The sequence below is a fragment of the Ixodes scapularis genome, unplaced genomic scaffold (genome assembly GCF_016920785.2).
Source record: "Ixodes scapularis isolate PalLabHiFi unplaced genomic scaffold, ASM1692078v2 PGA_scaffold11__112_contigs__length_91849675, whole genome shotgun sequence".
Taxonomy (NCBI): Eukaryota; Metazoa; Arthropoda; class Arachnida; order Ixodida; family Ixodidae; genus Ixodes; species Ixodes scapularis.
In genome coordinates, this window is record NW_024609837.1 from 31,227,113 (window position 1) to 31,242,231 (window position 15,119).

General features: G+C 46.8%; 1 protein-coding gene across 1 annotated transcript in view; it reads right to left on the reverse strand.

Annotated features, from left to right (window-relative positions):
* Nucleotides 1-4,073: 4,073 nt before the first annotated feature.
* LOC8033236 (centrosomal protein of 120 kDa) overlaps nt 4,074-15,119 on the reverse strand; it is a 32,999-nt gene continuing 21,953 nt past the window's right edge. Inside the window, exons 10-14 of the mRNA XM_042288958.1 lie at nt 14,225-14,314; nt 7,611-7,723; nt 7,460-7,508; nt 5,314-5,421; nt 4,074-4,358 (exon numbers count right to left, since the gene is read on the reverse strand). Coding sequence (XP_042144892.1) covers nt 4,074-4,358; nt 5,314-5,421; nt 7,460-7,508; nt 7,611-7,723; nt 14,225-14,314 — 645 coding nt within the window. The remainder of the gene's footprint in view (nt 4,359-5,313; nt 5,422-7,459; nt 7,509-7,610; nt 7,724-14,224; nt 14,315-15,119) is intronic.

Consider the following 15,119-nt stretch of genomic DNA (forward strand, 5'->3'; position numbering starts at 1 on the left):
TATATTTGTTAATTCAAAATATGTTATGGGACTGGGTTTCGCAAGAACGACAGGTTACACTTGACTGACACACAGGCCAAGGTCATATAAGCTTGACGTCAGGTCGTCACGTGAAACTGACATCATGCGACGCTCTGATGTCATATGGCACCGCGATATCACGTGACTCGGCGTCGAGTCTGGGTGACATGAAACATTACGACATCATGTGACACCATGACGTCATGCAACATCATGTCACATGAAGTCATGGGGCCACATGAAACTGTGACATCACATGATGGTGAGGTCACGTGACATCTTGATGCCAGACAACATCATGTGATATTGTGACATATGAATTGAAATAGGTCAAGATTGTGAAAGAGCTAATGCATGAATGTCAAAAAGCATTTGGCCAAACAGCGGGCAAAACAGAAGACCACAGCTGCAACTAATGGTGGGTGTCACAAGGAAGGGGGGAGGGTCGCAGCGGGCCACCATCGCGGGTGCCGCCGACCCTTGTGACACCACTGGCTGTAACCACGCTAGCACTTTGATGACAAGGTAGTTCTAAAAAGATAATTTATTGAGCATGTAAGAAGTATTATAGTAGCACAATTACTTTGAGTTCAGCTCCATCTCTAATGCTATCCCTTGCCCACATCAGCAATAAAAAAGTAAAAAAGTATCACATATACAGTCGAAATGCCATCAAGACACGCAAGTTTGATGTCAGTTATATGTACACAGAGGGATGATAGTATAGGTATGAAAAACATTTATGTACTGCATCAAATGCGGTGTGGATATAGCCAGAACCGGACTGTAAGGCACTCATCAGGACAACATGCAATGCTGCATGCCACAAACAATCAAACTCATTACACACATAGTTATGGACAATAAACTAGAAATACATTGCTCAGAAACGCAATCGAGTTGTGTTCTTACAGAGGAGAACAGAGACCACAATAAGTGAAATATTATTTTTTAGTGATAGGTAACAACATTTGAAGGCAATATACAAAACTTGTATTCAATAAAGGCTGTTTTGAATGATGGGCAGATGTATATAAATAAGAGCAGACTGACGTGAATACTTGCAAAAGCTTCCTTATAGCATAACATGTATAGGTGAAGAAATTTGGCTTCCGTCTAAAGAGACACCGACACCCCCAAAAATTTATTTTTTATATTTTGCCAGGCGACTTGTTTTGGTTGTCAGAAGGGCACCCCATCAATATTTTGCTAGAGCGTCATGCATATTTTTAATAAAGTAAAACAACACAACTGCCCGAAATCGAAACTGGACTGGGGAGGAAGAAGAAATATGAAGGAGGAGAAAGTTGGCGGAAGTCAGGTGGCTGCAATACTTTTTTTTCTCCCAATCAACGTATCTGTAGCTTTCTAGAAGCCACAAAATATGGGTATCATACTCATTTTCTATTTTTAATATTGTATCTGTGCCTTCGATGAACCCCGACCTTATATTTGGTGGTTGTGTCTAAACCATAGAAAACGGCACGTGACCACGGGGAAGAGAGTGAGCGCCACTCAAACTAGCCAGTTCTCGATCAGTGGTTTTCGGGCAGAAAGAAAACGAATTTCGAGCCGCACATTGTTTTCTCGGTAGTTGGGCTCTCATATGTCGTATACAAATAAAAACTTTGGCGAGCATAAATACCCTGTCAGTATCTTTTTAAGTGCAGTTTTAAGTCAGAGGATTCTTAAACAAGTTGTTGAACATAGCACCAAATATACTTACCAAGTGCTGTAAATTTTACCACCCAAAACAATGTCGATTGGCAATTGAACTCTACAAAAAGAACTATGTGCATAACTGCAGCAAATGCTAAAATAATTTTAAAAAATCTCTGCATTGCAGACATTTCTATTGTTCAAAGTCATCTGTTTAATGCATCTGTTAGCCTAGGGAGACCACCTCAATGATTTAGATAAATGATATTCACAATGACTCATACTTATCCAATGAAAATATATAATGCACGCATACCAGAGGTGCCTCCAACAACCCACTAGAAAGCAGGGAGCGCACAAAAAACAGAGGGCTTCTGCTTTTAGTATTGGGTTGAATCACCTTTTGTTTTGAACTAAGCTTGGATTGCCTTCGATGCTTGCAAAAAAAGGCAACAAAGCTTGCCAAACTACTATTAGCACCTGAGAAAGCAAGCCCACTCACGCTATAAAAAGTATAGACTGTACAATACCGTCAAAAAGGTAAAACTTCAAAACTTTAAAAACATAAAAAATATCCTAAAAGCTCCACAAAAATTTCAACAAACGAGTACACACGGCATGGAAGGGGTGTCGCGTCCTGCAGTTCCATTCAGAGATGCTTGGCCATCGTGTCGGCGATGCGCCGGTTCAGCTCGACGATGATCCGGTCTTGGCTCGTGTAGACGTTTGACCGCAGCAGCATGTCTCGCTCGGACATGAGGCGGCGGACGTGCTCGATCCACGACTCTTCGACCGACTGGTGGTTTGGCGACGTCGGCGTCGTCTCCGTCGCCGGCGGCTGCGGCGGATCGGCCTCGGAAACGGCGTCCCCTTTGTCGCCGAGGGAATTTGTCGGTGTGGTCGGAGATTCGTGGTCCTTTGGTGACGACAATGGTGCCACGACCACCGGCGGTGATGGGACCCTGAAGCGACAGTCGCTTCCAATTTTGGTTCTGGCGACGTAATCATGAAACTAATAACGGTGACATAATTAGCCGCGTCACTTAGAAAGCAGCCAAAAGTGTATTTTGAAGTGACATACCTTGTTCCCGTTTGTTTCGCTGCAAACGAATAACCTCAAAGGGAAACTAAAGTGGATCTTGAGTTTACTCTTTTTATGGTGATACGGAATCACTGTGTTAACTCAACCTAAGTGTCCTAGAAAAATGAAAAATTACAATCGTGCACGACTTTTTTTCGTATTAAAAATGCAACCAAAACATTGCATGTCCTCCTTTTTCCGAGATGTATATCAGAAAAGGGATACTTGCGGCCGTCCGATTGCATCTCTAATAAGCAAAAAAAGCCATGCATGATGGTACCAATGTTAGAATTTCTAGGATGCTTGGGGCACTTAGGCCGAGTTTCTGCCCTAAAAAGACAATCTGGAAAATCGCTTCGTGCCCCTCTAGCAAACTTATTTGTCCCCAAACACCTGCAGGTCTGCTAGAAATGACAAGTAGTTTACAAATTTCACATAGAAATCAAAGCTGGAGCTAAGCTAAACCCAAGTCGACAGCACTGAGAATTCCCTTCGACACAGAACTACTCCGTGTGACAATTGCTGCTCGCGCCTCGGCTGTCTTAACCATGACAGGTGTATGAGGTGCACAGTTAGCTTATCCAGTTTCAAGAAAATCCAAGCTTCCAGAGGCACCTAAGCTCCGAGGTCAGTCAACTGCCTTCTACAAACAACATAACGTACACAAGCTATAGGTTTTTGATGGAGCGTTTTTAACAATGGGGCTCATCTAGATAACATAAGGCGTTTCACATCTAGTCAGACAGACCTGCATAGTACACAAAAGCACCGCCCCCCGTTTTACATAAGACACCAATAGTGGTGCATATCTCTAATTCGCGCAAAATGTTTTCAAGTCATAAAAAATCTTTTTATAATAGCCTCTTTCGTGACAACCTCATTCCGAGAGAGCTACCCGCTCGGTGCTGCGCAGGAGCTGTACGTGTGAAAGCTCGAGGAATGAATTTCGAAGGGGCAGTGCAACAAATTCAATGTTTTAAGAACCTGCAGTATGTTACATTCAGGTTTGGCCCTACAGCGAAAACTCTAGTTGCGTTCTTGCGAGATACGCTAACCTCTTGCTGTGAAAACAGCCGCACTCCAAATTTGAGCCTCGACGTAGTATTGCGTACGGCGATGCACGTCTAAAGCCATTGGCAGAGTGAGAAACGCAGGGTGTTGCTTTCAGCCGTGCAATGGCTGCGCGCGCGTGCTCAAAGTGCACGAGACGCTGAAGCATTGTCGGAGGTAAGAAACCCACGCTGAAGGCAGACAACTGAAGCTCCCTCCTCACCGCTTTGGCGACTAAAGGACGCGCCGACGCCGCCGGGACTCACTCTGTGGCGGTGCCCGGACGAGAAGTGCCCTGGCCGGACGTCACCGCCGACGACGGAGCAGACGGGGCCGTCGACGCTTCGAGCCGCTGGAGCTCGAAGCGTGCCTTGGCCCTCCGGTAGAGCGCCTCAACTTCGTCGTGGTGAGCCTGCACACCGTGCTGCCGCTCCGACCGCCTTAGCGCCTCCTCACAGTCTGCCAGGCGGCTCCGCGTCTTTTGGAGCTCCTCGCTGAACTTGTGCTTCTGCTGCAGTGCTTCGTGGAGGTCCTTCAGCATCTCCACCTTCGGCGAACGGACGATGCGCTTGGTGAATCGTCGTTGGCTAAGGTGCGAAACGTTTCTAGCCCGTCCTGCGTCGGAAGCCTATGGCCTGTCGCAGGTTTAAAGTGGCAGGATGAACCCATTGCAACATGCTTTCCGCTCGTCATGACTGATGAATTCCTCCTCCCCACCTGCCTCGCCACCAGTGTTTGCTCTGCTAAAGTTGAAAGAGTGGATAGCTTTGTGGAAGTATCTTGTCCCGCAATTCTTAACCCACAACGGGTTACGGTAGGCCGTCGATGCCAGATAAATACAGGTCGCTGTGCTTTCCCCGACTACATTGAGCAGGTTAACCAACTTATCCAAATGTCCCCAGATACGCACTAGAAAAAGCGTGTGGCCAAGCAAAGTGTCTCCAGTTTCCCCAGGATTTGACTGCTCTTTGCCAAAATGCTCGGACAACTCGAGATCTGCTCGGGAATTTCCCCATTTCCCTATCTGGGAATACGCTGCTTGGCCGCCTTAAATAATCTGGGGAATGGATGGCAGGTGCCATGATCCAAAGTAGTCTCGAGAATGTGGAGAACGTGCTGCCTTCTTTTCACCTTACATGGATTGTATCGCACCCCGGCACGGGCAAGAAGTAAAATGTAACTGCAATTCGAGGATGCCATGCCACGTCCACTCGTGCAACCCTTTGCCAAGCAGACGTAAACTGACCGAAGCCTGAAGCCACCACGAGCCCCAAACTGGCGCACTTTCATGTACCGATAAATAAAACCGAACTGCAAGTTCCGTGTGGCACCTGTAAATCTGACCGTGTTTTATACATTGCCGGCTTCTTTTTGCAGAACAACATTTACGAGTGGTAGGCATCGTACAAAGTTGCATGATTTTTCTCTCGTAGCCAGTTCAAGGTAGGCAAGTGACAACGACCACTGGAGAAAGCGTGAAACCACAAGGAAGAGGCCAGTACCTTGTCGGAGAGGAGCTTTTCGTAGTCGCGCTGCAACTGCACCTCCTTGGCGAAGCGGTCCCGCTGGCTGCTCTCGGCTGTCAAAAGTGCCTTCTCCAATTTGGACACCTGACGGGAAAGGTCGGGAGAAGAGTCGTGTTAGACTGTGGCTGCACGAATGCGGATGCCTTTAAAACCTGCATTGCACATAAAATGTTTCTTTATGGGAACACACCAAAAAGCTCCATTTAAAACAGGAGAAGCATGCAAAAGTCTAACAAAATACAAGGTGTCTCTCTCCACCCCCTCCCCCAAAATTTGTGGGGTATTTTTTCCCTGCAAAAGTAAACTATGCATCGCGGAATGCTCATTCTCCGCACAAACGCGCTACGTTTGTGTGGAGCCAGATGCCAAAGTTTCTTAACTAACCGTTATTTCATTGAAGAGTTACGAGGGATTTTCCGAAAGTTTTAATGGGAAAATGACGGCCAACGGAGTTCTCAAATACCCAATGGAGCCAAACGGCGTCATTCACCTAAAACTGGCGAAAAACATTAAACTTCGGGCCGAGACGACGGCTAGTTTTGAAAATTTGGCGTGCCACACTTGGGCAGAAAACAAGCATTCGAAGATGCATAGTTTATGTTTTTATGGGGAGGGGGCACCCTGTACATATTTTTGCAGCCTTCTGGTGCCGTTAGGACTGGCTCACACATTTGAGTTCGAGTGCGACGGACTTCATCGCAACCGCACGTGACCGGTTACGATGCAAGAACACACATTGTTACGTTACATTGTGCTACGCTACGGTCATGCCGGGAGAACACTTCCGATCTAAGCGCACGCAAACTAAAGCTTTTGCAGTATTTGAGAGATCAAATTAATGCACTATTTGTGAAAAAACTCGCTAACAGCATTATCAAAATTATTTGTTGAGCACACGGTGAAAGGATGATACATAACGCATATGCAGATCGGAAATGTTCCCGAGCTACTGTCGAGACCGGTTATAACAAAGTCAACGGGAATCCGAAATCATGTCACTATATCTGCTATTTCGTTATAACCGACTTCGGTTATAATGAGGCGCAAAAGGGAATGGGAAATTGGGATGATTCCGCTGTAGCCGCTATTTAGTTCTAACCGACTTCGTTATAACCGGTTTTGACCGTACTTGATAGATTGTGCCAGTGCTGTCTGTGGGGTCCGTAGACAAAGTACTTACTAGTCTGTAAACTTCGGCGGTTTCAGCCCTAGTCAATTCTGTCGCCACGGCGGCGCTGAACTACATAAAAGTAAAACAAATGCTTAAATATATTTTTTTTTTTATTAAAAATTTTGAATATATTTATGAGGATGTAGCACTTTCCATGTAGCGTGTCAACTGTTCCAAAATGAAGAACCCTAGGTATCGAGTAGAACTGGCTCTCCCAGTCGTCCGTCTTTCCGACAGGCCCGTGATTATTTTTTTGAGAAAGATGATACATCCGGCGACTTCTTCTACGGCAGCTTCTCTGAACCCACATCCATTCGTTAGGTTCGCCAAGTGATCCGTTTGGTTCGTTCCTAACGCTGGCAGCATGCCCCTGCTGCTTCGATTTGAACCCAGAAAAAACTTTCCCATTGCGTGACAAAAAGATTCCAGACCAGGTAACCTAAGGACTTAAATTGACTTAAAACGAAAGAAACACACAAGAGGACGAAACAGACGACCATAGCAGTTCCTGATCTTACAGGTCCCTCTGACCACAAGACAGGTTCATTCGGCAGTCCCTCCCTGTCAGACAAGTTGAAAACATTAAAAAAGCATAAAGCTGTGCTGCACTTCTTCAAAATTACATTTTGTCTAGTTCGATTTCCTGTCATATATAGAATATCATCGGCCACTGCAAATAAAAACCTTTCTATGTATTCAACATAAAAAGCTGACCTCCGCTCTGTTTTCAGGTCGTTTCAAGCTTTGCATGCACAAACCTGCGCGTTTCCTTGTTTTTTTGTTTTTTTTGTCATTTAGACATTCACTTAAGCCTTTCAATCTAGAAACATTTGTTAAGAACAGACAGGCTCCAATTTTCGACATTTGACTATCCAAAACTAATAGAAACTTTCTTTTGTAAACTGACATTACCATTGGAAGGATTGGAGGATGAAATCACCGAGACCATACCTGGTTCCTAAGTCTTTGCTGCTCGGCTTCGAGATCAGCTACCTTTTTCCTACGTCAAGGAAGAAACAAACGAAAGGCGGAAATCGTTGGCCCAGCACTTGTTTGGCAATCTATCGTGCTCGCATCGACCAGTTTCTGCCCACCAACTCACTTTTCTAGGCTGAGGAGGTGCTCATATTCCTGCAGAGAGCGCTTGATTGTGTCTTTGGTCTCCTTCTGAAGCCGTCCCTTCAGGAACTGGAAGTCGGACTTCTGCTGACCAAACTGCAAAAAAAAAACGGCATTGCCGGGGCCAGCTTTAACAACATCTATGAGGTGTCTGCAAGAAAAAGAAAACTGTTTTCTTTCTTGCAAAAATAAACCATGCAGAGCCAAACGTTCTATATCTGCCCAAATGTAGCTCTAGTGGTTCGAACTAGAGTCACTGCATGTTCCCAGAGTACCGAAAATCCCAGGTTCGATCGGGCCAAGATGGCAACTGAATCTCTTTTTGGAGCACAGCTCTTAGGCACCCATTTCTGGCTTGAGTGGCGTCGCCATCGGCGTAACCATGTGTTGCATTATGGGAAATGTCCCATAATGCAACGCACGGGTCTCACTCGTGACCCGTGCGTTGCATTACGGGACATTTCCCATAATGACATCACATGTGATGTCACGCATGACATCACACGTGAAGTCACGCATGATGTGACGAGGGTCACAAGTGATGTCACGACGGTTACGAGTGATCATTTCAAAATTGCGGTGCCTTAGCTCGGCTATGCCAGGATATACGTAGCGTGAGCTTATGCGCACAAAATGAGAGGCGCTATCAAGCGGCTCCGGTGCAGCGTCAGACTTGGCTACTGCGCAACGGAGGCGCACTGCTGGGCAAGCGGCGGCGCCAGTGCGTCTGTCACGGCTATGACGTCACTCCTCTGGAATGCGCAGATCAGCGAGGCGCGCGTGGTGGCGGCAAAGCGCGCGGCAGCGGTGGCTCCGGCACTCCAGCTGTGAGCTGTGCGATGTCACTGCTCTTTGCGCATGTGCAGACCAGTGAGGCGTGCGCAGCGGCGACTTTGGCGTGTCAGCTGTGCGCCATGTGACTTCACTGCTCCTCGCGCATGCGCAGATCGGCGAGGTGCACGCGGCGGCGGCTTTGGCGTGTCAGCTGTGCGCCATGTGACGTCACTGCTCCTCGTGCATGCGCAAATTGGTGAGGCGCGCGCAGCGGCAGCTTTGGCGTGTCAGTTGTGTGTCATGTGACGTCACTGCTCCTCGCACATGCGCAGACCGGCGAGGCACACGTAGCGGCGGCGGCGGCGGCGGCGGCGGCGTCGTCTCCAGCGCGCCAGCTGTGCGCCGTGTGATGTCACCGCTCCTCGCGCAAGTGCAGCACGGCTCTTTCGGAGCCAGGCGAAACTGCTCAACCTCGACCAGTGTAGCTCTTGCTACAAAAAAAGCAAAAAATGAAGACGTTTACAATCCCCTTTCACGCCAAATTAGAGCGCAGCTCTTGAGGAGGAGGAGGGGAAAATACGGAGAGAAGGGTATGCCCCTCCTCCTTTCCTGCTCGCCTCCCATTTGGGGGACAATTTTCCGCTAAATTTGGCGGAGAGTTTTTCCCGTCAAATTTAGCGGGAAAATTTTCTGCTAAATTTAGCGGAGAATTTTTTCCACTAGCGGGGAATTTTTTTCCGCTAAACTTAGCGGGGGAATTCTTCTGCTAAACTTAGCGGGGAAATTCTTCCGCTAAACTTAGCGGGGAAATTCTTCCGCTAAACTTAGCTGGAAAATTCTTCCGCTAAACTTAGCGGGGAAATTCTTCCGCTAAACTTAGCGGGGAAATTCTTCCGCTAAACTTAGCGGGGAAATTCTTCCGCTAAACTTAGCGGGAAAATTCTTCCGCTAAATGTAGTGGGAAATTTTTTTTCCCACTAATCTTAGCGGGAAAATTTTTCAGCTAATCTTAGCGGGAAAATTTTTCCGCTAATCGTAGTGGGGAAATTTTTCCACTAAATTTAGCGGGGAAATTTTTCCGATAAGTTTAGCGGAAAAATTTTTCGCTACATTTAGTGAGGAAATTTTTCCACTAAATTTAGCGGGGAAATTTTTCCACTAAATTCAGCGGGAAAAATTTTCCACTCAATTTAGCGGGGAAATTTTTCCCCGCTAAATTGAGTGGAAAATTTTCCACATCCACGCATCCGCGTTACGGTGATCACATGAACGCCGTTCAGCCAACACCGGGAGGAGACATTTTTCCGTTAAATAGACCCTTTCCGGAATTCAGTCTGGCCACTTTGATCACTATCATCATCATCTGAAAACGGCATATGTTCTATACTAATGGCGGCCTTCTGTTTACTGATGAAGGAAGAAGTTGAAGATGCTCCTAAGGAGATGATTCGAGGCCTATACATTCTAGATGTTAGCGCGGTGTAAAGCAGGAATGGGACGCAAGAGCTGCGTAAGCGTTCATTTCTAACTTGGTCGCAGTCAATGTGCTAGTAGCACACACTCGGCTTCACATCTCCTTCCTGTATAGACCGACACGCGGGCTTGACGTCACGGCGCTGCGGCGGCGCTGCGATCGCGCCGGAGCCGGGGGGTGTGGGCAAAAGGGCGCACGTTTCGCATGGGCGTCATACTATTTCAGCATGCCGCGAAGCTGTGTTGCCGTTAATCTCACCGAAATGTACAAGAAAAGTAGCGGAGTGAGCTTCTACAAGTTCCCGGCAAACTCTGAAAGGCATAGAAGGTGGATAATATCCGTGGATCAAAAATTATGGTCGCCTCGCGCGTTTATGCGGCAAGCACTTTCTTGGAGGCAAGTGCGGCTTCCATTTCAGTCTCCGTCCCGAGGCTTGCTTATATACAGGGAAACCCCTTCCTCTAATCCAGAACACCCGGATTTTGTGACTACGGTGTTCGCGCACAAAGCACCGGCCAAGCGCTCGTCGGAGGCTCGCTACGCCCGTGCTACCAAGCAGAAGGGGATCGGCGACAGAACGGCAGTGTTGTAAGCGTTACCAAAAAAAAAATGGAACAAAATAGGTTACTCGTTACTTGCAAATAAAAGGTACGCGTTACTGAGCTACGTTGCCTAAAATAAAAGGAACGCGTTACCGCTACCGATAAAAAGTGACGTACGTTACTTCTGCGTTACTTTTTAAATTATGATTTAACACGTTTTACGGTTTTGACGATACAGGTATGCATAAGCTCATATATAAAAAAACAACATTATGTTCAGGCAGAAACAGAACATAATTACTTTATCTCTTTTTACGGTTTTACCTAAATACTGACGAGAAAAAACGCAAAGAAAAACATGGCTTGAAGCCTAAAAACGCGAAAAAACTTGAAGTGTAATTGTAGTAACGAGTAACATAACTACGTTACTTGAAATAATAACGTAAGTATGTTACCCGTTACTGTGTCGAAAAAATAACGAGTAGGTTACTACGTTACCGAAAAAAGTAACGCGTTCCTGGTAACGTCGTTACTTGTAACGTGTTACAGCCAAGACTGCAGAACGGACAAAGCGTTACTGCTTGTCATGCCTTGTGGTCATGAGAGTAGGAGAAATAGCATACCTTGACTTGAAAACGCTGTGTGTATTTATTTAATTAATAAATACCCTTCCGCAGACCCAGTCTGCTGATCCCGCCGGCAGTGCGGAAACCGACTCGAAGTAATCGTAGGCCTCGAGAGGCTTATACGTCTGCACCGTGTCGGCAGTGAACTGGCTTGGCGAAAAAAACTAAATAAACGACGACGTGAACCGTCGATTTCGATGGCAGCAACTACACGTCGGAAGTCCAGCAGGCCTTGTTTACGGCGTACGGATCCTCGTAGGCAACGCCGTCCACGCAGTTTGTTTCGATACCGCCGCCGTTCAGGCTAAGGTAGCGAGCTCAAATAGTCGGGTATAGCATACGACATACGTTGGTCAAGAAATACGACGCACAAATAGATACAAGCGTCCCTACAACGTCAACAACGAGCGCACGCCACACAACGCAGTGGCGAAAACACGATGGGCCGGGTTGCTTTTGCCCACATAGCTACCGCGCATGCGCGGCCTTCCGGCCGTGTTGGTAAACAGAGCCGCTTCGCGTGTCGGTCTATAGAACTCTATCAAGACGTCTGTGTGGGATGGCGCTTCGTTCCGACTGCCTGCATTTGTTTCGCCATCGACACTAAAAGAGATTGAAAAATAATTGTAGTGAAGTGCACATTCTCGTTTACCATTGACCTTTAAAGGGCAACTCCGCTCAATTCCGAAAAATTTAGGCTTACATTTGATTCCAATTCACAAAGCACTGCTAAACAGCTCTGCGTCTTCGGATTCGCGAAATGTGGAATATTATTTGTGTAATCCTAATTTAAACATCAGCTGATACCGAAACCGAAACTTCGGTTGCGTCAGGCAACATTGGTCTCGAGTCGTCAGAGTCATGGCACGTCACGTCGAACCACGTGGTCTAGTGACGTTCGGGAAGGAGCGAGAAACAGGATACGCGCCGCGGCAGCCGCGGGCAGGCGGGCAGGCGGGCAGGTCGCTTCGCTTGGCGTGGACGGTGATGGCCCGGAGGAGAGGAGGAAGGGGAGAAGACGAAAGAGAAGGGGAGCGGAGAAACAGACCGATAAGAGCGCAGGGCAGCGCAAACTAGTGCATCCGCGTTACGGTGATCACGTGAACGCCGTTCAGCCAACACCGGGAGGAGAAACTCATGACGTCATCGTTCAATTTCGCTCTCAGAAGTAAAAACAAACAAAACGTGAGAATGACATTGACATGCCTCTGACGTAGTGGCTCAATGTCAGCTGCTCCAACTCCGTGGCATTGACTGCGCTGACGATTGCGCCTCGCGCCGCAAGCTAGATTTGGCAGATTTCGGCGACTTGGCTCGCTTGAAGGTTTGCTGGCCTGTTTATTAAATATATAAACGGAATTAGATTGTGATATTTGACATGGGGTCTTTCTATATGATACTGAAGAGGGCTACATAGTTTTCTAAGTATCAAAAAAGAAGCGGAGTTGCCCTTTAAGTGACGGTGCCCCATTAAATACTGCACACCACAGGTTCACTGCCGCCATTAGTATAGTAAAACATAAACTGCCATTTGAGTAACCAGATGGCACTGAATTCCGGAAAGGGTCTATTTAGCAGGGAAATTTTTCTGCTAAATTTAGCGGGGAAATTTTACCGCATAATTTAGCGGGGAAAATTTTCCACTAAATTTAGTGGGGAAACTTTTGTACTAAATTTTGCGGGAAAATTCACCCATAATGCAACGCACGGTGACGTCATCTGTGACGTCACTGGTGACCCTCGTGACGTCACATGTGACATCAGGTGTGACGTCATTATGGGAAACGTCCCATAATGCGCCGCACAATTATGCTGACGGCGATGGGGACGGCGACGCCAACGCTGCTTAAGCCGGAAACGGGCGCCTAAGAGCCGAGCTCTAAAGGCAATGCGGCAGCACCGTTGACGTTGAACGCACATACCTCGGCTTCCCGACGGGAGAGGTCACGTTCCCTTGTCTCAACGCTGCTCAACGAAGACTTCAGCTTGTCTTCAAGGTCCTTGCATTCCTTGACCTAGAGGAGCCAAGTGAAAAACTTACACGGTGCCACACTCCACAGATGACTGCTCCGCAAGTTATTGTCACGCAAATTACCGCCAACCTAAAAAGGCAGAAGGCTAGTAGTAACGTTGGGCGTCCTCCTTGCTGCGCGTAAGAAGACACGGCGCCGAGGCGTCCTTTTATAACCATTTTAACCACGTAAGCTGCACACAAAAGTTACAGTTTCGAATGTTTGCACTGTCTTTATGTAATTTTTTTATGGCAGCAAAGAGCTTTAATTTGTCGAACTTAAGTTCAATAGCTCTCTGCCGTCGACAAAAACAAAAAACAAGAAGTCTTTGACATCATCTGTGGTCAGTTACAACATGAAACTAGCAGGGACCTTCGACGGCGCTTGGGTGTTCTGTGCACCTCTAGCACCTGTGCGCAGCTAGAGCGAGTGCGCAAGGCTAGAGCGTGGCGAAAGGCACAAAGCGCGTGCCTGAAGCTGGGCGTTCAAAGGATACACCCTCCCGTTCTCATTCTGTCGGTGACCACAACAACTGGCGTCACCATCCGTCATCCACCCTCCGGGTCCACAACGGTAAAAGCTCCAAGGTGCCGATCGAGGGCCGGGAAAACTACCTACACAGTCCTTATTCAGTCGTTTTTTAATCTATGCTGCTCTCTAGTCAGTGGGACATTTCAGACTTCAATATATATGCACATTGAGGCTGGCTCACACACATACAACCGCTTACACCCGAGTGTCTCACAAACTCTTGTGATCTCTTACGACGGAGAACGGACCGGCGCTGTCTAATGGGTAGCCTTGGAACGCTTGCAATTTGCGTACATTTCCTCTTTTTTTTTCGCACATCATTCTTTCATTATCGGTTCGAAAAACTCAAGAAACCGTTATAAAAGACCCCTTCTCGTAGCTAATACATACATTTAATCTCGCAAATATACTGCAAAACCTTCGCTCTAGTGAAACACAGTTCCAGGGTCACCTCACAGAGGGTGCCGGCGTGCCACTGTGTCCCCATGCCGTAAGAGGTCGCAAGAACATGGTCGTAAGAAAACAAAAGCGCGTGAACCGTCCTTTACAATGACAAGGGTATGAGACGTAAACTAAACGCAAGTCCCTGCTTTCACTAACACAGTCCATTTCAGAAAAAGAAAAGTAGAGTTGTTTACCCGCTTCTTGAGGGCTGCCTCACGTTCCAGGTCGTGTTTCTTCCACTCCTCCGAAATTGCCTTCAGATGGGCGTCCTCTTTCTCTTTTAACTGAAAAACAAAAATTAAGTTCCACATTTATGACAACGCTGTATTCCCTCACATCTTAAGGAGAGCAGGGCGTGGTTATTAGGTTCCGTGTTTTCGGAGTTTATTTTTCGTCAAATTCGGAGGGTGTTTTTTGGAGTTTATTTTTTGCCAAATATTTGCAGTTTATCGGAGTTTATGTTTTGGGGGGGGTTCACAGTTCTCCAAAATTCTGAGATTAATTTCGCAGTGTTTTCTATTAAAAATAAATAAATAAATAACATCTGGGCGTACATATGCCAGTTAAAACAAATGTGTATGCTAGATGAAAACATGCTTTATCAATTGATATTTCTTTAGCTGGATTTGGCATTGGAGCCATTCCCATTGGTAATACTAGTTTGTCTCACGACAAAAGTTGCAAACAAGCATTGCTTCGATAAACGTCGATATCTTAAAATCAATAAACTCCCGGAGGTAGTCGCTGGGAAGCTCGTATTCATCCCATCCTATTTCATCAACCCCCGCGGCCGCGCAAGGTGGAGTGGTAAAGGACGTAAAAAAGATGTTTCAATTGCCCCCTTCCCAATTTTATGCAATCCGTACGGTCCATAGCTTTCACTCTAACAAAAACACAAGCTCTCCTTCCTCTGAAGCATAAATAGCATGGCCAAAACTGGAAACCAAAACAGCGGCTTTTGTCGTGTCCCGAGAGAACCTTGACGAGATAAGCGGTGAGACCCCTTTCGACAATGGTCTGAGATTCGAAATGTAACTGTGGTTGCATATTCCCAGGACCATTGACCCTGTGCGCTAATCAAACAGCAAA